This window comes from Girardinichthys multiradiatus, chromosome 8, assembly GCF_021462225.1.
Source record: "Girardinichthys multiradiatus isolate DD_20200921_A chromosome 8, DD_fGirMul_XY1, whole genome shotgun sequence".
Lineage (NCBI taxonomy): Eukaryota > Metazoa > Chordata > Actinopteri > Cyprinodontiformes > Goodeidae > Girardinichthys > Girardinichthys multiradiatus.
The window spans coordinates 9,375,955-9,403,616 of record NC_061801.1 but is presented as its reverse complement, the minus strand read 5'-3'; the positions used below and the strand labels follow the sequence as shown (position 1 = coordinate 9,403,616).

Sequence of the window (27,662 nt, the reverse complement as noted above, 5' to 3'; positions counted from 1 at the left end):
TCCTCTCTGCTGCCTCTCCTTTGACTGGTCGCCAGTGACCTCCGTCTCCGTAGCGGCGCACAAACTGGACAGGGCGACAAGGCAAAGACAACACGGGGAGCAATGGCCGGGATTTTCGGAAAGATATTCGTGGGCATTTACGTGGAGATAAAGCGAAGCGACGGTACGTGGCTGGCTCATCACACACACTGCGCTCCATCCGGCTGGTCCGGAGGAGAGGAGCGAGCAGCACCGACGGCACCTTGCTAGCTAACCAGCTGGAACTGTAACATCTCCGCTACGCCTACACAAGGTTGTAAGCGTTACAAGACGTCACGGTGTGAGGCGTAAAAGCCTGTAAATACACCGCTGTTCCGCTCCTCCACCCCGTACTGTCGCATGTGAGTCATGCAGTCTCAAGCCGGTAGGCCTGTGGGGCAGCCAGGCGGGCGGGTCCGTCCACCTGTGCAGCTGTCCGGCTGCGAACATGATGAACACTTGCCCTGCTTCCTTTTCATAGCAGAGAACCCTCCGGTGTAGGATGGGGAGCATGCACCCCTCTGCACTGCAGGATCCAGCGGTGGCCTTTCCATCTTGGGCTGAATGAGGGCTGCATGGGCCTCTCCCCTCTGAGTTCATTTTAATTCACTTACATATAAAAAAAAAGACAACTGTTTCCTGCTGGGCTTGGCTTCACCAGTGTTTGTCTTATGATGGCTGACCAATGGTCAGAGCTAGTTTAAAGCAGCTTATTTGTTTTAGCAGCAAATGAAGTGACTAACAGAGAAAAGTCACAATAGCCACACCCATTGGTAGCATGATGATCATTAATAAAATTACAGCTATAAACACTTTGATCTTTGCTTATTTTGTTTTTTTAAATGTTCTTGGTGAGAGAGGGACTGGTTCTGTCTAGATTTGACTTTAAGGATCAAGCAGCATCTGCAGTCATAATGCATCAGCTCTCCAATGCATTCATTTCTGAGCAGGCTTTACCTGTCTTTGCATCCTCACCGTAGGGCGAATACACCAGGCTATGGTCACATCCCTGCATGATGACAACGACAGCGTGACCGTGGAGTGGATCGAGAACGGGGACACCAAAGGGAAGGAGGTAAACCTGCCGCTGATCTAAGTTGTGTTGTATCCCAATGATTAAAGTATCATGATCTTCAATGCACTGCTGTATCAGAGACCAGTTTCTCTAACACCAAAATACAATTCAATTGTTTTGCTCTATTCAGATATTCAGCATGATGTGTACAGTTTGTTTTATTTAATAAGAACAAAATGACAGGAAGAAGAAAAGATTTTAGATTAGTTCTACATTTTCATAAATTTCTCCCGCTGAAGGTGTTTATGGCATTTCTTCCTGAGAGTCCAATAGGAGCTCACCTAGTTTGTCATGTACTGACTGTGGGGGTCACAGCATATTCTTTACCTTCATTTCACATTGATCAGGCAATTCACGGGCCGGGCCCCCTGTGGTTAAGTTACTGTCCTCCTAAAAGAGGCCCTTCCAAACATTGTTTCACTCTAACTCTGCTTAGAAGCTGCTTTCATCTAGGCTGTAATGTGCGCCAGGATCTGCTTCCATATCTATTCAAGCCTATCTGCTGGGTGACTTTCAACACATACTTTTTTCCACCCGTTGCTTACAGTGCCATGCAGATGTGTCCATACCCCAGGAACGTTTTCACATGTTGTCACTTTAGAACCACAAACTAATTCGTTTTTGTTATAATTCTGAAGTGAAAGAAAAATATTACATGTTTCTAACATAATAAAAAAATCTGAAAAGTGTGCCATGCATTTGTATTCATTCTCCACAGTCAATAAATACTATGTAGAACCAACGTTTGCTGCAAAAACAGCTGGTATGACTCTACCAGGATTGCTCATCCAGACTGAATTATTTCCCATACTTTTGTACAACATACATGCAGCAGATTGGATGGACAGAGTCAATTAATAGGAATTTTTTTGTCTTTCATCACATCCCAATTGAATTTAGGTCTAGACTTTGACTAGACCATTTAACACATGAATATGCTTTGATCTAAACCATTCTGTTGTAGCTAGGGTCACTCTCCTGCTGGAGTCTCTCAAGTCTTTTCCAGCCTCAAAAAGGGTCTTCTTCTAGGCTTACCCTGTATTTAACTTCATCTGTCTTCATATTAGCTCTGACCAGCTTCCCTTTTCTTCCTGAAGAAAAGCGTCCCCAAAGCATGATGCTGCCACCACCACGTTTCACTGTGGGGATGGCCTGTTCAAGGTGATGTGCAGTGTTAGTTTTCCCTCTATTCACAGCGTTCTTCATGTAGGCCAAAACGTTCAGTATTGATCTTATCTGGCTACCTTTTTAGCATGTTTTATTATGTGTCCTTATGACTTGCAACAATGAGTTTCTTTATTCTACTCTTCCATAAAGACGAGAATTGTGGAGAGCACAACTAATTATTCTCTTGTCAACAGATTTTCCCACCTGAGCTATGGATTTGTCCAGCTGCCCCGAGTTACTGTGGCCCTCTTGGCTGATTCTTTGATTATTTTATTAATAGTCTGATCAACCTCCTTTACATAACAGATACTGAGATTAAAGTGAACACAAGCAGACTCAGTTTACTAATTGGGTGGGCTCTGAAGGTTATTGATTGCACCGGATTTTATTCAGTGGCATCAGATTAAAGGGGGATAGATTTTAAGGCACACTTCTCCGATTTTTAATTGAGAAAAAAAATAAGCCTTGTCCCTTCAGCTTGACAAATATGCAGTTCTTTGTGTTGGTCTGTCACATGAAGCCCTTATAAAATATAGTGAAGTTATTATATTTTATTATATGTAGGACTTAATGCTCCTTGAAAGAAAATGTTTAAAGAAAAAAAGAAAACTAAATATTAAAGAAAACTAAAGAGCCCAGTTAACCCCCAACATGACCCTTGGCTTCAAAAGGTCAAACATTATTTTGGGAATAGAACAAAGATCATTAGTATAGCTATTCATTTGTTAGTTTCTACATTCACATTGCCTCAATTTAGTCAGTTTTAGTACTACAGGCAGGGTGGGACTGCACAGATCGGAAAAAAAACACAGTAAAACTTTAAACAGGAAATTATCGGATGGCATCAGAATAAACAGTATTGTTTGATTTCATTCATTGTTTGAAGTGTATGCTGTAAATGAAAAAATATGTAAATGGCAAACAGTTGATGATGAAGTTTTTTAACAGGTTAAACTACGTGGAAATTAGACCAAAGAATATATAACAAGCCTGAAAAGGTCAAAGGAAACAGAAAGAGCCGCTTTGGAAATAAAAAAGAAACACATGGTGTGTGAAAATGCAAAAACAACAGATTTAGTGCCACAGTTTATCATCTGAGTTCTGGGTCACCTGCAGAGCTGCTCCTGTTGCCATTAGCCTTTGCCACCAAATTGAACCAAAATCAGCAGATTACTACACTAATGAGGAGGAGAGACCTTCTGGTGAAGTGAAGTCGGAAGCTTCTCTGCACCAATTAATCACAAATAAACTTCCTTTCTATGCTCTACGTTTCCCCAGGGATGTCTATCATTCTGGTTTTACTGCAACTCTCACACAAATAAACAACCTATGGGTGTTGTGTGTTCCTCAGATTGACCTGGAGAGCATCTTTGCTTTAAATCCAGACGTTGCTCCTGATGAAGAAATACCTCAGAGTCCCGAGGCTCCTCTTCCTCCGTCCAGCATCACCAAAACCAGCAAAGTCCCCAAAGTCTGCTCTTCACCACTAGCTGGCAACAGCCCATTATTATGTAGACGTGTCATTTTTATAGATTATTGTGTGATATATTAAGAGAGCTCGCTGCTACAACTATTTAATATTATTTGGAAGCTAGTTGTTTTTTAGAACTGAAAAAATTTAGTTTATTTTGTTTTAGATTCTCAGTATAGCATTAAAGATCTGCAGGCAACCAATCAGTCAGAAATTTCTACCAGTCATTTTATTTAAATGTTAATTTCTACAACGACAGAAATATACAACTTTATGTTTGTGTGTCTTTATTGAATGCTTGACTCTTGCTACATTTTTAGACCCGACGGATCACAGCAATACCTAAGCCTGAAAATGCTCCACGGGAGAACAGAGGTATGTTTGACCCACTAACTGAGTCTTGAGTAGTCTTGAGTGGCATCCATTTCCATTTTTAATACTTCCACTGTTACAAGTTAGAAATGTAGACGCTCTGCTGTTACTGAACACTTTTTGGTTAAGTTAGGGAAGAAGGTTTGTTTATAGATGACAGAGAAAGTTGAAACTTTATTTGATGCCCTGATCTATGACTTTGTAAAGCGTTCGGCTTCCGATACTGATTCTAGTTGTCTATTGGACTCTTTATAGGATAAAACAGAGCAGCAACTTTCCTGTAATATGTTTAGCTTTCTGTTATCTCCTGACATCTATCTCCCGGTTGTGGCAGCATAAATGGATTGTCGACATGCCTCTGTTGAAAATACAGCCTCCTTTCTGAAAGCATCTGTAGCCTAAAAGGGATGCATCATTCAGTTATCTTACAATCTGCAGCATCAATTCTTTATTAGGAAACACAGCTGGAGTGTTTTTCAGTCAGATGTCAGGTCAGAACCGGGAGTTCTCTGTTAAGTCTTGAGAACCCTTCATTTTGCACTCCACCAATGTCTCTTTGACACAACAAAATGCTCTTTTAAAGATTTTTCCCCTCCCCTGCAAATTGGTAGATTTATAGTATAGTGGAAAACTAAACTTCGCCATTGTGGAAAACAGTAGAACAAAACTTTGACACCACTAAATCAAAGCAAAATAAAACATGTTACTGTTCAACCAAGTGCTGAACAGTAACATTTAATAAGAATTGCATAAAGCAAGAAGCACAATACACACATAAAGACCAAGGAGTAAAAATAGGTTTTCAAACAAAATTTGAAAACAGCCATTGAAATGTAATGCTGTTTTGCATCTACATAGCTGAAGTTATGCAAAAATCCAAATAACAAAAACAGCAAAATATGTCATGGGACCATGGAGGATTGATTAATTAATTAATAAGAAGTGAACCATTTGTCTCTTAGCACTTCTGCATCCATTGTGTTTGTGCCTACAAAGAGAAAAACTACAGCCCGATAAAAAAATACGTAATTTTCTACCATCTGTATAACTTAAATGGTAGGGTTGCACCTGCATGCATTTAGTGCAAACTGCTTTGTAAATCCAATGCAGAAAGAAAGAAGGTAGAAATGGTTGCTAAAATGGAAAAGATTGCACTGCATTAGGAATTTACCCCTCAGTCTTCTTCCCTCAGTACCAACCTGCACACTTAAACCTGCTGTTGTCAGTGCGACCTGTTAATGCCTATGTATGTTATGTTCACTGACCAGAAAACTGGGGGATTTTTTTTGTTTCTGACTAATCACAAATCACAGTTGATCAAGCATAAAATCCAACAACATACCAAATGAGATGTGGTGCTACAGTGTATGTAAATTTATATGATCTAGCTAAATTCAAAATGCTAAAAGGAATCTGTGATTCTGTGGTGTCATCGTAAACTGATCTGAAGAAGATCTTCAACCGGCTTAATAGCACTTATGGAGTAAAGTGGTGGACATGTAAACTTGATCAAATTGGTGTTTAACATTTAAATAGTTTTGTTAGAATTTACAGTGAGAAGACATCATTAATCTCAAACATTCTCCTTACTACTGACTAGTAGACAATATGAAGTGACAGAGTTATGTACATTTTATGGATTTCACTTTGAATACTAAAGGTCAGAAGGTTCTTATTGACCAACTCTTTGTAAAGGCTGCTTATACCGACTCTTTTGCAATCTATGATCATAATAAACTTTATGCTTCACAGCTGCAGCAGTGGGAACCACCCGGGCCCGCCCCAGCCAGCACAGCCAAGCTGCAGAACCACCTCCACCCTCCATCACTCCCCAGCCTGCAGTAAAAGAGACGCTGATGCAGCAGCAAAATGGTAACATACTCAATACATAGTGGGTTAAAAGTCCACATGGTTCCATTTTGATTCTGAGTGGTACTCAGGGGTAGTGCCCAGCCTCTCTGTTTTTGTTTTCTAATGAGGGGAATCAGAACCAGTGATGTCATGTTCCCAGTCCCAGACAGCTGTGCTTCATTGAGTCAAAGCCTGTTTCACTGCCTGTGGCTTCACACTGCAGCACTTGTTTCAGTTTCTACTGGGACTATTTGACTCTGAATGTGGATAAAAAAACTCATAAAAATGCAGCTTTTTCATTATTGTATATCTTGCAAACAACTAAAGGAAATTGTGTAAGGTCAAATACTGCTCAGAGAGAGTTGCTGGTCTTTTTTCTTTATAAAGTTCAAAGAAATTGTTTTTGGGGGGATTTCTTTGTAAAAAAACATTTTAAGCACTCTTTTTGTTTAAGAATGAATTATGTGAAAGTTAAATGTTTTGCACTTTCATCAACATACATAAAATGTAAAGATTCTTAAAAAAACATGTTAGTGTTTTTAGTGTGTTTAATAGGTGGTAAAAAAATCTGTTATATGTTGTATTTTCTTTTGTATTTTGTCCGTCACTAAGTACTGTTATATGAAAAATAGTCTAACAGAGCATTTTCCCGAGTAAAGCAACAATGGGTAAAATCAAATTCAGGACACATATTTGAAAAAGGTTCTGTTTTGTACAGGAGACAATGATCTGGATCCAGATGCACAGACTGTCATTAGCCCCATTTTAACCAAAAGCCCCAGGATTTAAAGCCTCCGGATTTGTGTTACCTGGGTAAAAGGAATCCCAGGAAACTGTATGTTCTGTTTCCATTGCTTATACACGGACCATTTATTCAAATCAGTCTAATGAAGGCTGGCCGATTGGACAACTTTTTCGACCATCGACGAAAGGCTGAGCCTTTCAACGGTCATTTTTTTAAGAGCGGTGTTTTCTTTTTTCTTGGCTTACGGGTTAAGGGAGAAACACAGTCAGGTGTAGCCCACTTGACTCCGCGGATGTATGTGCGGAGTCCGCACGGACTCAAAGCAGATGTCCGCCGACTTGTCCACTCAAAGCTCACGCCGGGCTCACACTGAACGCGGTGCAGCTGCGGTGCAGGTGCTGCAAGGAACCCAAATCATTAAAATCAATCTGTACACTCACATCAGCCATGGTGCAGTGCTGTTGAGGTTACCGATGCCGTGCGGCTCAACGAAATGTTTCCGCAAGAAGGAAGTTTGGCCAGATGCTGCAGCGGCTTCTGTATCAAGTTCCCGAATTTTTCCAGCCAAACAGGAAGCCAGACAGGAGAGATTTCTGGTGAATTTCATATTAAAATCAACCTACCAACATACGCTAACGTGACTAGTGTGAACAAAACAACAAAAAACAAGGAAACGGAGGTGCTATTTGAGGATGAAAAAGGATAGTTATGTACACGGATAACGAGTTTTCCGTTAACCGCGCGCATGGATAACGGGTTTTGCCATAGAAAACGAAATCCATAGCTGTTTTTACTCATTTAGCTGGATAGCAACAGGAAGGAGTGGACAGGGATTCTCCTCTTGTTTTGCCTGCATGTTCCGAAATGTGAAGATTACTTAAAGCGTGTGAACGCATGTGAACGTATGCTCTCTTGAGCGCTGTTTCCCCAGCAGGAGCAGTAGCTGGGCCGGGCTGGCCGCAGCGCAGTGTAAGTGGCTTTCTGCAGCATGACCACACCGCAGCTGCACCGCATTCAGTTTGAGCAAGGCGTCAATTTTTAGAACCACGTACGCGGTGTCACACATTAAACTGCTCGGCGGGAAAAAGTCTCCACATTGAACTGTGACACACTGCTCCGTGCAGCCGGTCACGAGTAGATGCAGTGTCACTGCCCCTCGCTGCGCCACATCGACAGGTGTATACCCCTTCTTCGTCCCTAGTGGGGTTTAATGACCTTTAACAGCCACCACCTTCTTTTTGTATTGTTTTTCAAAAGCTACACGACAAATTAGCTCTGCCTCCCCGTCCAGTGATGCCATGGCAGAAAGTGTGGAAAATGTAGGAATTTGTCACCAGAAATGTAGGAAATTGGTAGCTTGACTATGAAACCTCAAACATCTGTGGATATTCAATTCAATTCAGTTTATTTATATAGCGCCAATTCACAAAACATGTTGTCTCAAGGCACTTCACAAAAGTCAGGTGCATACATTATAATTAATCCTAACCATTGAACAGTGCAGTCAGATTCAGTTATTTATTCAAATTGGATAAAAGGTTTTTCTTTCTAAGGAAACCCAGCAGATTGCATCCAGTCAGTGATTTGCAGCATTCCCTCCTCCTGGATGAGCATGTAGAGACAGTGGACAGTCACTGGCGTTGACTTTGCAGCAATCCCTCATACTGAGCATGCATGTAGCGACAATGGAGAGGAAAAACTCCCTTTTAACAGGAAGAAACCTCCAGCAGAAACATGCTCAATGTGAGCGGCCATCTGCCACGACCGACTGGGGGTTTGAAAGAAAGAACAGCAGAGACACACAAAGAATACAGAAGCACTGATCCAGGGGTACTTTCTATGAGAAGGAAAAGTAAATGTTAATGGGTGTAGCTCCTTTAGTCGTTTCATCTAGAAAGAAAGAACAGATAAACTTTGAGCCAGTTTTCAAGGATTGAGCGTGGAGTCTGCACTGCTCACAGTATGCCTGACTATGTTCTGCTCTTAGGTTTCTTAATAGCACTATACGTCTGCACATGTGGCACACCGCTTTAATTACATCTTTTGGTTTACATCTTTTATCCGGTTTAAAGCCAAAGCAATCCCAAATAGGCGACTTTGTATTTTTTTGGCAACTAATTCATTCATTTGTGGACATTTGTGTTCACAAAAAAAGTCCAAACATCACGTGCATAAATATATCGCTGATTGTCATTTGTTGGACTGATGAATGAATGATGAAAAATGTTACATATTGCCCAACCTTGCAGCCTAATCACATATAGGGAGGTTGTGAAGAAAACTACAATACACCTTCATTCCAGCAGATTGCATTACTTCTTTAGACTATTCGCTAATAAATATTTTTCTTGTTTCAGCTGATAAATAATAGATGATGAGCAACTTTAGAGTTATGCAGTTGATGTTAAGCAGCTCTGATCCATAAGCAGAAAAAGTTTAAATCATTTTACATCAAATTTCTTACCAACCTGCATCTGACCAGAGTTGTTGCTTTACAACTGCATGATTCATTTACAATAACTACTAAACACTGATTAACACAATTATTTTATTATCATCAGATAAACTCATAACTACAGAAAAATGTTTTTAGTAAAAACTGTATTTATTAGCATAAAAGAAAAACCTGATAATCAGTCCAGAAGTACAGGGAATTGATACCTTGACTGTCTAACCATAAGCAAAAATTTATATAAAGTAGAAGATGCATAGACAGTGGAGTAGAGGATTGCAGGACACCAGGGTGAAGAGGATAATGGAGCTTCTGGGAAACTGCATCCAAACATGGGACTGTGGTCTCTCCACCTGCAGAGCCGTCTGCATAAAACTGTGAAAAATGAAAAATAATAATAACTCCACTAAGTTAGGTTTACATGAAAAGACAATCTTTGGGAAATGTGTATTTTTTTATGTACATGGATAATTTAGCGTGCTCTGTTAATCAGCATGAAAATATGTCTTACAGAACTTTGGCGAAACAGTTTATAATTGTAACAACAAAACTTAAAATGTTCTGTTTTATTTGCCGGTACTCGTAGTTATTCACCACATACCTAATAAACGCTTTATATTAACTTTCAGCCGCCACAAACGTATAACAGGTAGCGGGAAATCTTAGAGTGCCAGGCTGAGATCAGGCAGCGGTTAGTGGGGAAGTCAAAGTCCAACTGCCAGGTTAGCTTAGCTTAGCTTACCAGCTAGACCAGCCTGTAAGCGGAGCTCCACTGTTCTGAAAACTCTGAAAGAACATTTCAAAGTAGTTATTGATGAACTGAATGCACAGATCAAGTTTTGAGGTGTACTTTATTGCTTAAAAACATCTAAGAACTACTTTTTCTGACAAATTAACTGTATAAAAACAATAAACTCGCACAGTAACCTGCGCCATTACTGCAGCTGGTGGTGCCATGCCTCACTACCCCGCCTTTAGCAATCCCGGGGAAATCTGAAAAGTCCTACCCCCAGACCAGGACCATTTACCCGAGAAAGTAGAGCCCCGGGATAGTGACATTACCTGGGTAAACGTGCATTGAAACGCCACCTGGGCTTTTAATTCAGTTCAATTCAGTTTTATTTATATAGCGCCAATTCACAACACATGTTGTCTCAAGGCACTTCACAAAAGTCAGGTACATACATTCCAATTATTCCTAACCATTCAACAGTGCAGTTGGAGTTAGCTTTTTATTCAAATTGGATAAAAAGTTTTTCTATCTAAGGAAACCCAGCAGATTGCATCGAGTCAGTGACTTGCAGCATTCCCTCCTCCTGGATGAGCATGTAGAGACAGTGGACAGCCACTGGCGTTGACTTTGCAGCAATCCCTCATACTGAGCATGCATGTAGCGACAGCGGAGAGGAAAAACTCCCTTTTAAAAGGAAGAAACCTCCAGCAGAACCAGGCTCAGTGTGAGCGGCCATCTGCCACGACCGACTGGGGGTTTGAGAGAACAGAGCAGAGACACAAAGAGAACAAAGAAGCACTGATCCAGGAGTACTTTCTATGGGAAGGAAAAGTTAATGTTACAGGCCAAAACTCATGAGAAAAGGTTTCTGGGATAAGAAGGTTGAACTTCTTGAGTTGCCTCAGGAAGTACAGTCTCTGCTGGGCCTTCTTTCGAACAGTGTCTATGTGTGAGGTCCATCTCAGGTCCTCAGAGATGGTGGTTCCTAAGAACCTGAAGTGGTCCACGGCCGATACAGTGTTGTTGAGGATGGTGAGGGGGGTGTATGGGGGTGGTGTTCTCCGAAAGTCCACCACCATTTCCACAGTCTTGTGACAGACGCGTAACAAACCCCCCCTCTTCCCCTGCTCCAGAGAAGATGACACCAAGTAATCCCGTCTTCTTTTATTTGTATTAGAAATAGCTTGGGCAGGATAGAGTAGGATTTTAGGACGATTTAGAATCGCCACATATAGTCCAATGTGTTCTAAGTTGTATGTGCATAGATTGTCTTATTGAAACCTTGATTGCTGTTGGACTCTGAAAGCCGCCGCGCTTTGAAGCTGTGCGTGTCTAATTGTATTTGTTCACCTGAGCGCAGACTAAAGTTGGACTGCTAGAAGCTCATGGTGGAATACTCACTATTCCTTTGTCTTCACTCTGTTTTCCACTGGTTGCCACCTAAAAGTTTTATGACCCTTTGTGTTTTACTGAGCTCCAACTTTGGGGGTTTTATGACTGCAGCCTGGTGGAGGCCACTCACAAAGCTTCGCCCAGTACCATATTTTCTCTTATTTTGCCATAACTGCTGGTTTGACTTTCATACACACTCAATGTTGTTTTATCTTGTTTAGTTAGTCATTTTACCCCTTTTGTGTAGAATTTGTACATGTTTGATTAGGTGAAGATTATTGAATCAGAATAGCGAGGTGTATCAGGGCTGTTGATTTAATAAATATTCACGTAGATAAAGAGAAAGCGTTTGTGTTTATTTTGAGCAAGAGTGATTTGTCTGTCAAAATAAGTTCCCCCACCTTTGGTGAAGCGGTTGATTAAACAGTGACATCTAGTAATAGTTATCAATTATTACTGAGAATTTAATAATTGTAATTATCAAGGGCTTTGAGCCATAATTACAACACCAGAGGACATCTCCGGTTTCGATTTGTAAGTAATGATTTCTTGGTTGAGAAATACATTTTTTTCAAATTATGATTTTAAATTATAATTCTTGATCAATATCAATTAACCAATAATCATAATTCTTACAATAGTATATGCTGGCTTCACCTATTGTTTTGGATTTAATGTTCAAGAATGTACAGTGAGGGAAAGAGGAGGAAGCCTCTTCTTTCTAAAAAGAACAGGGTGTCATGACTTAGGTTGAGCAACACGATTTTTGATGCAACTTTCTTTGGATGTATGAGTCCATCCTGGAGATGTTTTGCAGACCTTTATCATCACTGTATTTCTGTTAAATAATCTGCAAGACTCTGTTTGTTGGTTTGGATTATTATTGTTAATTACTTGCATGATCTGTCCTCTCCAGCACGGAGGAAATCCAACTGTGTAAAGGAAGTGGAGAAACTGCAGGAGCAACGAGAGAAGAGACGTCTCCAGCAGCAAGAGCTCAGAGAGAAGAAAGCTCAGGTGACACTTACACATTTACCCACTTATATTTGATCATTCAGACATGAAACAAAGATTATTTTTTAAGGAATTTATGCAGAAGGATTCTTGTCATTTTACTGGTTTAAATAAGTCCACTCCTTGTTTTCAATACTTGCATCAAGAACCTTTGTCTTCTAGAAGCAAATACATGACATGGTAAAATAAGTTCAGTGCTTTGGCCTTTTTAGAAAAGGTTAACACAAAATGAAAAGCAAATCAGAATCAAATCAGAGTCCACTTTTAGAGAGCAGCCCTAAAATCTGGAGGCTAACGTTAACTCTAAACATTCAAAGTTTTGAGCATGTTTATAGACAACATAGTTTTAATGCCCATAATAAGATGTGTTGATTTCTTTGTTTTCTCTTCTCTTTTCTGTTTCACTACAGGAGGTTGATGTTAATCTACCCAACTATGAGATTATGTGCATGATCAGAGACTTCAGGGCCAGCCTGGACTACAGACCTCTAACGTCCAATGACACTGTGAGCCAGAAACGTCCCATAGAAACTGTCAATAGAGGAAGATGCTTAGTATTTGGCAGAGAAAGTAGGAGATAATACAGAGTTGGAGGCAGAAGATGAACAGAAGAGGAGAGGGGTTGGAGCACAGCCCCAATTCCAATGAAGTTGGGACAATGTGTTAAATAAAAAAAGGCAATGATTTGCACATCCTGTTCAATCTGTAGGCAGTTGAACACACAACAAAGGCAAGATATTTAATGTTCAACTGATAAATGTTATTGTTTTTTTGCAAATATTCACTCATTTCGAAATGGAAAACTGGGACAGGTTCATGTTTACCACGGTGTTAAATCGCCTTTCCTTTTAACAACACTATAAGCGTTTGGGAACTGAGGCACTAATTGCTGAATCTTTGTAGGTGGATTTTTTTTCCACTCTTACTTGATGAACAGCTGCAGCTGCTCAAGAGTCCAGGGACTCCACTGTTGTATTCTTTGCTTCATAATGCGTCACATATTTTCGATAGGAAACATTCAATAGGCGGTGTTTCTGGGTGTTGATGATATATGGCTTTGCTTTGCATGGTAGAGTTTTAACTTGCACTTGTAGATGTAGCGATGAACTGTGTTAACTGACAGTGGTTTTCTGAAGTGTTCCTGAGTCCATGTGGTGAAATATGTAAAAGAATGATGTCGGTTTTTAATGCAGTGCCTCCTGAGGAGTCAAAGGTCACAGGCATTCAATGTTGGTTTTTTGCCTTGCTGCTGACATGCAGAGATTTCTCCAGATTCTCTGAATATTTTGAGGATATTATGGACTGTACATGATGAAATCCCTAAATTCCTTGCAGTTTCCTTGCAATTTCTTTGCCAACCGCTAAAACCGAGCAGAAGAACAACAATGGAGATAAATAAAATGCTTGAAACATTTAACAGAGGAAATATAAACGTACAAAGAACACAAGAATGAGCTAAGAAACTATTAAACAAAACAATGAACTAAAATGACAGCAACTAGACAACATAAACAACAGGAAAATGGAGGAAACAGACATTAAAGAAACCCAAAACTCAAACACAGAAGGGTCATAACAGTGTGAAGCAGCAGATGGGGGATGGGGGCTGAGTCTTAAGGAACGTCTACATCTACAACCTGTAGGACACTAGCCCAGAAGTCCTAGATCTGGATTCTGCTGATTTAACATCTTAAATATTCAGTTTGTGCAACAACTAAAAGTAATTGTCAGCCTGTAATTTTACGTTGTTCTTAAACTGTTGGACTATTTGCTCAGGCAGTTATTCACAAAGTGGTGAACCTCGAGCACCTTGGGGATGTTCCTTTTATACCCAATCATGATACTCACCTGTTTCCAATTAACCTGTTCCAAACAGATGTTTCTTAGGCATTCCTCACCTTTCCCTGTCTTTTGTTGCTCCTGTCCCAGCTTGTTTGGAAAGTGTTGCAAGCATCAAATTCAAAATGAGAGAATATTTGCAAATAAACAAATAAAGTTTATCAGTTTGAACATTAAATGTCCTCTCGTTGTAGTGTATTAAATTGCGTATAGGTTGAACAGAATTTGCAAATCATTGTATTCAGTTTATAATTACGTTTCACACAACTTCCCATCGTCATTGGAAATGAGGTTAAAAAAAGAGAAAATATATTCAAAACCTAAACAGAGGAGACAAAGAAGAAACAGCGGATGAAATAAAATAGAGGATGAATGGACCACATAAAGAAACTGTCAGTCATATATATATACATGTTTCATTAATTATTTGTATTATTTTGTGTTTCAGATTGAGGAGCACAGAATCTGTGTATGTGTTCGTGCACGCCCCCTGAATAAAAAGGGTAAGATCAACTTTATACACCAGGAGCATTCAGACAGTTGGATCATCAGTAATAAAGTGTGCATATTCAGATTGTTACAGTGTCTTAAGTTAATTGTGAAGCCTTGTTGTGCAGCTGACCACAGTCTTCAAACCCACAGTCAAGCTTACACACAATGTCACTAGATTTAGGAAGCTGGTGTGTGTGGCTTGGATCCGGCATTTTGTAGAATCTGAGGAAGGCAAGGTCTCTATACAGGAAAAAAATTACAGATTAGATAAATAAAAAAGGTCTGTAATTAAATACATTCTCTTAGGTGATGGTTTTTGGATCATCATGTCATTTTCATTTACACATAGCCTGGTATGAGATTCTCATGGTAACCATGAGGGAAAATAATGAATAAGAATTTAAAAGAAAAACTTAAATTACATCTAAATGCTTTTATTTAAAACAGAAAAGCAACAATTCCTACTACTGCTAAAATAATATACTGATTAGTGACAAGTATAATTCATTTGTATATGTGAGATTTATGTGTTTTTTATTTTATTTTGATACATACTTAAGAAAAAATGTAGAATGGGAACATGTAAAGTTTAGTTGTTGAGTTGAAATGCTTATTGCATAGAACGTTTTATGTTTTTGGTCTTCTGCTCTTTATATATTAACTATGGTTACTTAGTTGGGCTATCTGCTCATATAGAGTTTAAATATAAAAAGTAATTGTCAGCCTGTAAGACTCTTAAGTAATCATATTTTAAGTAGGAAATGACATTTTCTCATGTATGAAGTCTTTTCTTTCTAACTAGCAGCCATGAGCTTTTATCTTAGGTCTTCTTGTGTTTTTCTTTTTATTGAGCATATGGTGAACATAAAGTGTACATAAAATCATGTCTGCCTCAGAGTTATCAGTTAAGGATCTGGATGTGATCACCATTCCCAGTAAGGACGTGGTAATGGTCCACGAGCCAAAGCAGAAAGTCGACCTGACCCGCTACCTGGAGAATCAGACGTTCCGATTCGATTATACTTTTGACAAGAACTCAACCAATGAAATGGTTTACAGGTATGCTGTTTTGAATGGCGATGCATCGCTCAGAGTTCTGTGGCCAAGTTCAGTTTTCCAGTACTGTAAGGTCGTGACCTACAAAAGTGCAACTTTGCTGTAAAAAGGTTAAACATTCCTGTCTCGTTCTCTGTTAAAAACTGCAGTCTGAATGCTGACATATTTTCTTAGAAAATACAGTTTCCTTTTTAAATAGTTTTTTACATCTCTGGGCTTCCTCTGACTTGATTTTAAACACCTTACTGGTACGAAAAATAAACAATTTTAGATTTACATCCCTCATTAATATTGTAGTAATAGTTCTTAGAGCAGAGTGTTACGTATGGTGCTTTCAATGGCCCGAAAAAGTCAGATTTTTGAGTTTCAATCGGCCTGACGGGAAAATTTTCATATTCTGGTCATCAAACAAGTTCTTGGTACATGTCAAAGTTGTAATTATTTTTCTGCCCTACATAGGCAAACAACAGATGCTGTTAACAAATTCTTCTCGGCTGCAGGTTTACGGCTCAGCCGCTGGTAGAGACCATTTTTGAGAGGGGAATGGCAACCTGCTTTGCCTACGGACAAACTGGAAGTGGGAAAACACACGTGAGAGCTTTCATTTAAACTTCAGAAGATTTTTACCTCTCAAGATAAGTTAGGTTTTCCTTTCATGCTGCAGTTTGTGTGATTTCAGACAATGGGAGGGGACTTCTCAGGAAAGAACCAGGACTGCTCAAAGGGAATATATGCACTGTCAGGTCTGTGCCTCCTATATGTTGTTGCTGGTGTATAAATTTCTCTGAATTTACCTGTTTCTTTATCTTACTGCAGCCAGAGATGTTTTTCTCATGTTGAAGAAACCAGTTTATAAGAAGATGGATCTGCAGGTTTTTGCCACATTTTTTGAGATTTACAGTGGAAAGGTTAGTGTCTCAACAAACCATGGGATATTATATCTGGAATCACAGATCAGCTCAGTTATTACAGTAAATCTGTATGTTTGTAAAGGTGTTTGACCTTCTAAACCGCAAGGCCAAGTTACGAGTCCTGGAGGATGGGAAGCAGCAGGTGCAGGTGGTAGGGCTGCAGGAGAGAGAGGTGAAATGCACAGAAGACGTCCTCAAACTCATTGAAATGGGAAACAGCTGCAGGTGAACACCAGAGGAGACTAAAGTCTGAGTGAAATAGAGGTGAATATGATTGGCTTAGAAAATCTGATCAAGAGTATCGATTTTCAGGACTTCTGGTCAGACTTCGGCCAACGCTCACTCTTCTCGAAGCCACGCTGTGTTCCAGATCATCCTGCGGCGGCGGGGGAAGATGCACGGAAAGTTCTCCCTCATTGACTTGGCAGGGAATGAGAGAGGGGCGGACACGTCCAGTGCTGACCGACAGACTCGGCTGGAAGGAGCCGAGATCAACAAGAGTCTGCTGGCATTGAAGGTCAGTGAGCCAGATCTCCAGACATCCTGCACTATAGTGCTGGTGATGTACTGGATTAGGTCTGACAGAGTCAAAACAAAGACATTTAATATAAAGGGCTGGTTTGTGTCATTCATATGCTGGTATTCAAGTTCCTCAGAGCACATTTTAGTGGAAATCTACAGAAGACTTTGGTGCACTGCCTTACTTGCAAAATCTATATTAAATTTTCCAGCTTTAATTGTATTAGTATCAGATTAATTTCTCTGTGGAGGCAGTTTAATATGAGCAAGGATGTTAGTCTAGCAAGAACTGACTTGTGTAAGTAATAAAGAGCTTCAGCTTTAATAGAGGCTTTTATTATTAAGTGAATGTTTTTGCTGGTTCATATTTTTTTATGTTGTAGTTAACTTATTATTATCATTTCTTTTGTAAATTTACATGGACACAGTAGGATAATAGTCATGGAAATGATCACACTAGCAACTAGGGATGCAAACTCAAATCAGCTTACGACTAATTGACAAATAATGGTTTATTAGATTAAAATTTGTTCCATTCGGTTTACTGATAACGTCTGCTTCCCCGTCTTTAAGTTATGCATCTCTCTGTTGATGGGGGATTTTAAGTATTTCACATATTTTATTCTGTTCATCTTTTTCTTCTGTTCAGGTTCCTGTTTTGTTATATTTTATAAATATGTCTTAGTTTATTAATGTGTGTTTTTTGTTTATTCAGTCAGTATTTATTACAGCTGCCATAATAAACTGTTAAAAATAATAATGTGATTATTTTAAGTCAGCATATTGTATAAAATTTAGCCCTTCACGTTATGGAATGACCCTCTAGATACAAGAGAAATCTCAGGTTTTTAAGAAAATTGCCGCTTATCAATTAATCGTAAGTCGATCAATAAGATCAATCAACTTTAGATTAACTCATTAAATGAATAACTTGCATTCCGAGTAGCAACTATAGAAATAATTAAATAAATAAATGTAAAACATACAATCAATGAACCCCCAGGAGTGCCAAGCTCTCCATCCATGCCGCCCCACCAACCTGAGCTAGCACCATGAGGTTGATATGTCTGCCCTGACCTTTAGTTATTCTACATGTAGTTTTCCATGACTCCTAAACTGTGGTGGACTAAAAAAAAAGACACAGCACAGGGGACTGAGCCATCTCGGGTAGCCCACTATTGTCGCTCCCTTATAATGTCTTAATATAATGTATTAATGCCTTGTGATGTCATTTTGCAAATCCTTAAGTGCAAAACACAAAATATTGTGGTTTTGTTTTTACAAATATTTGTATTTCCAAGTTTGTTTCCGTAGATTCTAAATACTTATGAATGAATTAGGATTTTGGGTCCTGGTCTCCTCCCGCAGGAATGCATCCGAGCCCTTGGCAGGAACAAACCCCACACTCCGTTCAGAGCCAGCAAGCTGACCCAAGTCCTGAGAGACTCCTTCATTGGAGAAAATTCAAGAACATGCATGGTGAGACATCACAAGCAAAACACATTACATCTTGTGAAGATAAGTGAAGCTGCTACAAATAAATACAGCAACATCATGGTTTTCTTTATCTACAGATAGCAACCATTTCTCCTGGGATGGCTTCCTGTGAAAACACATTAAATACTCTGAGATATGCTAACAGGTAAAAGGAATTTCTTTTGAATAGAAACATTTATCTCAAACATTTTTATCAACTCAAATCCAAGATTTTTAGTCGTCGTCATTTGCCCTACGGGGTAACTATGTCACATGGTCACAGCTAGCCAACTACTGTTCATATGGCTGCTCTATTTATTGCTTAATATTGTTCTTTGAGGCAAAAAATGATGTGAAGAGCTGAACAATTTACATGTTTTAATCAGATATACATTGTTTTAAGTATTTTCAATCTCACCTATCTTGAGTGAAGTTAAATGAATGTTAGAGATGACTGCAAATATAAACATGATTCTGACCGGCTTCCTCTTCTTATATTCGTCTCTTCTGTTTTCTTCCGTGTCTCTGCAGAGTAAAGGAGTTTGGAATCAGTCCCTCAGACATTCCCTTCTCCCAGGGCGGTGGCGGAGGAGGCCGCTCTGAGCTGTCACCTACTTACGAGTACGATCACTACACCTTGTCACTTAAAACGTTTCCCCCCCAAGGAAACTTTCAACTGAATTGTCATTTATCATCCCTCCCCAAGTGAAACAGGGCAGACATGGTGCTTTTATGATTACACGTGTGAATAGGTTGTTAGAAAAGAGCGAGTTCAAATCAAAGCTAATAATCTACTGATGTGTTTAGTGACCGTTACCTCAAACATTTCATTCTACTGTGATTAGGATCTCCATAATTGTCCAAAATGTTGAAAATGACATTGATTAACTGAATCGCATGCTTATATATGGTGCCTTGACAAAGTATGCATCCCCCCAGAAGTTCTAGACATTTTGTCAGGTAACAACCACACACCTCAATGTTTTTTATTAGGAAACGCTTCTGTGGAAGAAGATACTCTGGTCACCTATGACCACATGCAAGCACTTTATGTGACTAATAACTAACGCTGCACATCACTAAGTCAACATCCCTATAGTAAAACATGGTGGTGGCAGCATCATGGATGCTTTTTTTAGCATTGCCAGGGAATCTAGTCAGAGCTGATGGAAAGGAGGATGGAGCTAAATCTGAAACGTGTAGGATGGTTTTGTGTCAGATCGCTGTAGAACTGCCTTGTTCTGCTGTTTCAGTTTTCTGGAGCTTTGTGCCCTTCACATGTCCTCTATTGGATATTGGTTCTGGACTTGGATGATACATTTCTAACACATAAACATGCTTTGATCTAAACCATTTCATTTTTACTCTGGCTGTATGTTTGGGGTTGTTGTGCTGCTGGAATATGAATCTCCATCCCAGTTTGAAGTCTGTTATAGCGTCGGACAGGTTTTCTTCAGGATTGCATGGTGTATAGCTCCATGCATCTTTGTGTCACCAGCTTTTGTTTCCCTGCTGAAGAAAAACATTCAATCAGCGTTATGCAGCAACCAACATGTTTCACTGTGGGGGCCGTTGTGTTCAGGGTGGTGTGCCAGGTTAGTTTTTCTCCATATATTTTATTTTGTATAAAGCCCAAAGAAAGCCAATATTAGTCACATCAGAGATGTTTGCTGTGCTCCCTACATGACAAACCTATAAGGTATCTTTAAACAAAGGCTTACTTTCAACAAATACTTTTATTGTGATCAGATCTTTCCTGCCTCAGTTGTGGATCTCTGCAGCTCCTCCAGAGTTATCATGTGCCTCTTTGCTGTTTCTCTGAAAAATGTTCTCCTTGCCTGGCCTGTGGTTCAGTGAAATGGGATGTCTTAGTAAGTGTGCAATTTAGGATTATGTGAGTAAAAGAACTAAATATAAATTCAGGTCACACTTTTCAGAGTTTTAGTTCTTAAACTCAAACTTTACTAAAATGTGTACAATAAATGAAAACATGCATCATTTTGCTGTTAGTTCAGTTATTTGCTACTTTGTGTTGGTCTATCCCAATAAAATATATTGAGGTTTGTGGTTGTAACTTGATGAAATGTGGAAAAGCAACCTGAAGAAAAAGAATGGACAAACTTTCAGAGTCCGTTTTAAAGTGGGATCTCTGGATTACTTTCAGGTTCATCATTTACTAAAGTGATTTATCTCCTGTAATCTGCACTGAAGTACCCCTGCATGACCATCTTCTTCTCCTCCCTTCTTTTTAACTCACACTATTTGTCACAGCTTCTTTCCCCCGCCTATAACCAACAGAAACACAGCTGTAAATATGTACAGTGTGCAGTGTCCTTCCAGTCTTATCACATTCCTCATGATCGTTTTATGAGTAGTGATGTTTTGTCAGGATGAAGCATCTCACAGTGGACCCTGCAGCAGCACTTGAGTGCCATCAGGAAGGACACATCACCCAGCTGGAAGTCCTGGAGGCTCAGTGGGGAGTTGGGAGCTCTCCACAAAGAGATGACCTGAAGCTGCTCTGTGAACAGAATGTAAGCCCTATTGTTCCCTGAAGAAGTCTACGACGCCAAAATAGTAAAGACAGTACATAGAAGATTGTAGTAGCCTTTGGATCTGAAACATGAGGCTAGCAAGGTATACAACTGATCGCCATAAGGTACTGACTCTAAATTAGATTGATATTTTATTTGGTTCAATTTATTCATATAGCTCTGATTCAGAACAAAATTTATCTGAATGCACTTTACAAAACTAACAGATCCAATATAGAAATATATAACCAACTGTATAGAGCATAAAGTCTATATGATCACATATATTTAAAAAATAGAATATTGAGTAAAAGTGCAACATTTTTTTCCATTCATTTCTGAAAGTTAAATGGTTATTTTATAGAGATTCATTCCACATAGAGTAAAATATTTCTAGCTTTTATTCCTTGTAATTTTGATAATTATGGGTTACAGGTAAAGAAAACCCAAAATTCTGTGTCTCAGAAAACTAGAATATCACATCAGACCAAATCAAAAAAGGATGTTTTGGGCATGTATGTCAGGCTTCTGATAAGTATGTCCTTATGCATAAATTACTGCATCAATGCGCCATGGCATGGAGGCGAACAGTCTGTGGTTCTGCGTAGGTGTAATGGAAGCCCAGATTGCATTAAAAGCTGCCTTCAGGTCTTCTGACTTGTTGGGTCTGGTGTCTCTCATCTTCCTTTTGACAACAGCCTGTAGGTTTTCTATGGGGTTCAGGTCAGGAACAAGAACAGCTCACCATGGTCATTGAACCAGCTTTTGGTACCTTTGGCAGTGTGGGCAGGTGCCAAGTCCTGCTGGAAAATAAAATCTGCATCTCCATACAGCTTGTCAGCCGAGGGAAGCATAAAGTGCTCTAGAATTTCCTGGCAAATGGCTGCGTTGACTGTGGACTTCAGAAAATACACTGGACCAACACCAGCAGATGACATGGCACACCAAACCTGTGCCTCTCCACCCTTCCTCCAGACTCTGGGACCTTGATATCCAAACAAAATGCAGAATTCACTTTCATCTGAAAACAGGACTTTGGACCATTGAGCAGCAGTCCAGTTCTGTTTCTTCTTAGCCCAGGAAAGACGCTTCTGATGTCTCTGGTTCAGGAGTGGCTTGACACGAGGAATGTGACATTTGTAGCCCATGTTTAGTATCCGTCTGTGTGTGGTGGCTCTTGATGCACCGACAAGAGCATCAGTCCACTCCTTGTAAAGCTGTCCCTGTGATTATTCCTGTTGATGGAACACCTTTTTCTACTAAACATTTTCCTTTCACTCAACTTTCTGTTAATATTCTTGGATGCAGAACTCTGAACAACCAGCTTCTTGAGCAATGATCGTTTGTGGCTTACCCTTCTTGTTAAAGGGTGTCAATGACTGTATTCTGGACATCTGTCCAGTCAGCAGTCTTCCCCATGATTGTGTAGCCTACTGACCCAGAGTGAGAGACAGTTCAAAGGCCCAGGAAACCTTTGCAGGTGTTTTGAGTTAATTAGCTGATTAAGGTGTGACACCACGAGTGTCCTATAATGAACTTTTTCACAGTATTCTAATTTTCTGACACTGAATTTCGGGTTTTCTTTACCTGTAAGCCATAATCTTTAAAATTACAAGAAACAATGGCTTGGAATATTTCACTCAATGTCTAAAATTCTTTATAATATATGAGTTTCACTTTCTGAGATGACTGGCAAAAAATATTGCTGACTTTTTAAACGGTGTATGTTAAACACTGTTTTAGTGAGTGCTTAAAAAAAAACAAGCTGGGATCATTAACAGAGTGACTGCAGGGTTTCCTGCCAGCCTGATTGTTTGAATATATCTGTTGCAGCCTCAGAGGTTTTCAATTCATGAAACCTTTAGTCTATTTGTGAAAACACAGAAAAAAAGCATTTTCCAAACTTTTTTTGTATCAGGATGACCTTGGATCAGGAAAAGAATAAAAAGTGTAATTAATTGACTTGTCAAACATAGAGTGTGAGTGCATCACAACACAGGTTCACATAAACAGTCAGTAGCCTGTGCGTCTACCTAGTTTTTCTGTTTTATAAAATAGAAAAAAATTTTTTATTACTGGGCAAGACGCATTTAGCATAGACTTAGCTGAGCATTTGTAAAAGATATTGAAGGTAAGAACGTTTTGTGGAAACCATCTGTCTTAGGTCTTGCATAGTAGCAGAGAGTACATGTTTTTTTTTGTTTGTTTTTAGGAAGAAGAGGTTTCTCCACAGCTGTTCACCTTCCATGAAGTCGTCTCTCAGTTGGTGGAGATGGAGGAGCAGGTGCTGGAGGATCACAGGGCTGTGTTCCAGGTACAGCAGTCCAAAGCAAAACCAAGGAACTAAAATATTCAACTTTTTAAATACAGACTTTCTGTGACAGAAAAGGGAAATACTAGTACACACTGAAACTGAGTTTTTAATGTCTTTTTGTGGGGTAAAATAAGAAAAATAAAACCCCAGATACTAAGCATGAATCCTAGGATTGTTATGTAATAACTGAGTCTAACCTTTAGATGTCAGTAGAACGTCACAGAAAACTGGTGAAGTGCAGCTTGCTGTTCCCAGGAGTCGATCCGCTGGCTGGAAGATGAGAAGGTGCTTCTAGAAATGACGGAGGAGGTGGACTACGACGTTGAATCATATGCAACTCAGCTGGAGCAGATCCTGGATCAGAAGATAGACATTCTGACTGAGCTGAGGGGTAAAAAACAATATCATTCTTATTAAAGCAATTTGCCACACTCTAAACTGCCATAATCAAAACATAAAATAAATTTGCATGCAAATCAAACACAAAAGTTGCAAGTAAGAAAGAGGAAAACAACTTAACCAACAGCGGAAAAAACAATAAACCAGCTGGAAAGAGTGTATTTCTAGCTCCATAGGATGAGTGAACTTAACATGTTACAAAATAATAAAAGTCAAGGAGCAAACAATATCTAATAATCTTGGTACATCTGACCACTTGTGGCCATTCTGCAACAAGTGGTCAGTACAACATAAAGGCTTCAAAACTAAATACAGGTCCTTCTCAAAATATTAGCATATTGTGATAAAGTTCATTATTTTCCATAATGTAGTGATTAAAATTTAACATTCATATATTTTAGATTCATTGCACACTAACTGAAATATTTTAGGTCTTTTATTGTCTTAATACGGATGATTTTGGCATACAGCTCATGAAAACCCAAAATTCCTATCTCACAAAATTAGCATATTTCATCCGACCAATAAAAGAAAAGTGTTTTTAATACAAAAAACGTCAACCTTCAAATAATCATGTACAGTTATGCACTCAATACTTGGTCGGGAATCCTTTTGCAGAAATGACTGCTTCAATGCGGCGTGGCATGGAGGCAATCAGCCTGTGGCACTGCTGAGGTCTTATGGAGGCCCAGGATGCTTCGATAGCGGCCTTTAGCTCATCCAGAGTGTTGGGTCTTGAGTCTCTCAACGTTCTCTTCACAATATCCCACAGATTCTCTATGGGGTTCAGGTCAGGAGAGTTGGCAGGCCAATTGACACTGGACTTCTGGCATTTTGGCATTTCCTTCTCCCCAGTCTTCCTCCAGACTCTGGCACCTTGATTTCCGAATGACATGCAGAATTTGCTTTCATCCGAAAAAAGTACTTTGGACCACTGAGCAACAGTCCAGTGCTGCTTCTCTGTAGCCCAGGTCAGGCGCTTCTGCCGCTGTTTCTGGTTCAAAAGTGGCTTGACCTGGGGAATGCGGCACCTGTAGCCCATTTCCTGCACACGCCTGTGCACGGTGGCTCTGGATGTTTCTACTCCAGACTCAGTCCACTGCTTCCGCAGGTCCCCCAAGGTCTGGAATCGGCCCTTCTCCACAATCTTCCTCAGGGTCCGGTCACCTCTTCTCGTTGTGCAGCGTTTTCTGCAACACTTTTTCCTTCCCACTGAGGTGCCTTGATACAGCACTCTGGGAACAGCCTATTCGTTCAGAAATTTCTTTCTGTGTCTTACCCTCTTGCTTGAGGGTGTCAATAGTGGCCTTCTGGACAGCAGTCAGGTCGGCAGTCTTACCCATGATTGGGGTTTTGAGTGATGAACCAGGCTGGGAGTTTTAAAGGCCTCAGGAATCTTTTGCAGGTGTTTAGAGTTAACTCGTTGATTCAGATGATTAGGTTCATAGCTCGTTTAGAGACCCTTTTAATGATATGCTAATTTTGTGAGATAGGAATTTTGGGTTTTCATGAGCTGTATGCCAAAATCATCCGTATTAAGACAATAAAAGACCTTAAATATTTCAGTTAGTGTGCAATGAATCTAAAATATATGAATGTTAAATTTTCATCATGACATTATGGAAAATAATAAACTTTATCACAATATGCTAATATTTTGAGAAGGACCTGTATACATGCAAAACATTAACAAATGTGTTTTCTTATACATCTTCCCAAGCAAATTGTAGACTGTTTAAATGTTTTCATTCTAACTCTGCTGGATCTTTACACATTTAAAAAAAATTTATGGTTATGTTCCTTCTTTCAGATAAAGTCAAGTCTTTCCGTTGTTCTCTCCAAGAAGAGGAACAAGCTAGCAAACAAATAACCCCCAAGAGGCCTCGAGCGCTATAAACATACAATATGTGGACATCACTGGTCCTCAGACAGGTGAAGGCCTGCCGCGATGAGATCCCTGTACACAAAGGAAACGATAAACTCCAAAAAGATTTGAACCCTCTGCAGTTCATGCATTTAATTACCCTTCATTCATCCGTCCCGTTACACCAAAGAGCCGACGTGCTCTTTCATCCTCACTGTTCAGTGTTTCAACAAGGTTTGTATGGAAGACCGATTTGGAATTAATTTCCGTGCTTTCCAGCAGCACCTGGCATCTAATAAACGCCATCAAATGCTGTTTATTTAGTACCACCACATGTTTAATACATGCCAGTAGATCTTTAATGTCAACACCTGGTCTTCAAAAATTAAAATGTGTATATTTTTGCAAATATACAGTACAGACCAAACGTTTGGACACACCTTCTCATTCAAAGAGTTGTCTTTATTTTCATGACTATGAATATTGTAGCTTCACACTGAAGGCATCAAAACTATGAATTAACACATGTGGAATTATATACTGAACTCAAAAGTGTGAAACAACTGAAAATATGTCTTATATTCTAGGTTCTTCAAAGGAGCCACCTTTTGCTTTGATTACTGCTCCGCACACTCTTGGTATTCTGTTGATGAGCTTCAAGAGGTCGTCACCTGAAATGGTTTTCACTTCACAGGTGTGCCCTGTCAGGTTTAATAAGTGGGATTTCAAGCCTTATAAATGGGGTTGGGACCATCAGTTGTGTTGTGCAGGAGGTGGATACAGTACACAGCTGATAGTCCTACTGAATAGACTGTTAGAATTTGTATTATGGCAAGAAAAAAGCAGCTAAATAAAATAAAAAACGAGTGTCCATCATGACTTTAAGAAATGAAGGTCAGTCAGTCCGAACAATTGGGGAAACTTTGAAAGTGTCCCTAAGTGCAGTCGCAAAAACCATCAAGCGCTACAAAGAAACTGGCTCACATGAGGACCGCCCCAGGAAAGGAAGACCAAGAGTCACCTCTACTGCGGACGATAAGTTCATCCGAGTCACCAGCCTCAGAAATCGCAAGTTAACAGCAGCTCAGATTAGAGAACAGGTCAATGCCACACAGAGTTCTAGCAGCAGACACATCTCTAGAACAACTGTTAAGAGGAGACTGTGTGAATCAGGCCTTCATGGTAAAATAGCTGCTAGGAAACCACTGCTGAGGACAGGCAACAAGCAGAAGAGACTTGTTTGGGCTAAAGAACACAAGGAATGGACAATAGACCAGTGGAAATCTGTGATTCGGTCTGATGAGTCCAAGTTTGAGGCCTTTGGTTCCAACCTCCGTGTCTTTGTGCGGCGCAAAAGAGGTGAACGGATGGACTCTACATGCCTGGTTCCCACCGTGAAGCATGGAGGAGGAGGTGTGATGGTGTGGGGGTGCTTTGCTGGTGACACTGTTGGGAATTTATTCAAAATTGAAGGCATACTGAACCAGCAAGGCTATCACAGCATCTTGCAGCGGCATGGTATTCCATCTGGTTTGCGTTTAGTTGGACCATCATTTATTTTTCAACAGGACAATGACCCCAAACACACCTCCAGGCTGTGTAAGAGCTATTTGACCAAGAAGGAGAGTGATGGGGTGCTGCGCCAGATGACCTGGCCTCCACAGTCACCGTCCTGAACCCAATCGAGATGGTTTGGGGTGATCTGGACCGCAGAGTGAAGGCAAAAGGGCCAACAAGTGCTAAGCATCTCTGGGAACTCCTTCAAGACTTCAAGCAAAAGGTGGCTACTTTGAAGAACCTAGAATATAAGACATATTTTCATTTGTTTCACACTTTTTTGTTAAGTACCGTATTTTCCGCACTATAAGGCGCACTTAAAAACCATTAATTTTCTCAAAAAATGACAGTGCGCCTTGTAATCCAGAGCGCCTTATATATGGATCAATTGGTTAGTTGGTTGATCCATAC

At 39.8% G+C, this 27,662-nt stretch overlaps 1 protein-coding gene across 1 annotated transcript; it reads left to right on the top strand.

Annotated features, from left to right (window-relative positions):
* LOC124872230 (kinesin-like protein KIF2A) lies at positions 1-26,151 on the top strand. Its single transcript, XM_047371994.1, has 21 exons — positions 1-163; positions 999-1,093; positions 3,612-3,731; positions 4,052-4,106; positions 5,856-5,975; positions 12,193-12,293; positions 12,701-12,796; positions 14,578-14,632; positions 15,518-15,680; positions 16,178-16,268; positions 16,357-16,420; positions 16,494-16,585; positions 16,671-16,813; positions 16,901-17,105; positions 18,476-18,586; positions 18,682-18,749; positions 19,115-19,204; positions 20,973-21,117; positions 23,330-23,431; positions 23,687-23,822; positions 25,641-26,151. The coding sequence occupies exons 1-21, from the start codon at positions 103-105 to the stop codon at positions 25,724-25,726; spliced, it is 2,199 nt and encodes a 732-aa protein (XP_047227950.1). The 5' UTR covers positions 1-102; the 3' UTR covers positions 25,727-26,151.
* The last annotated feature ends 1,511 nt before the right edge of the window (positions 26,152-27,662 follow it).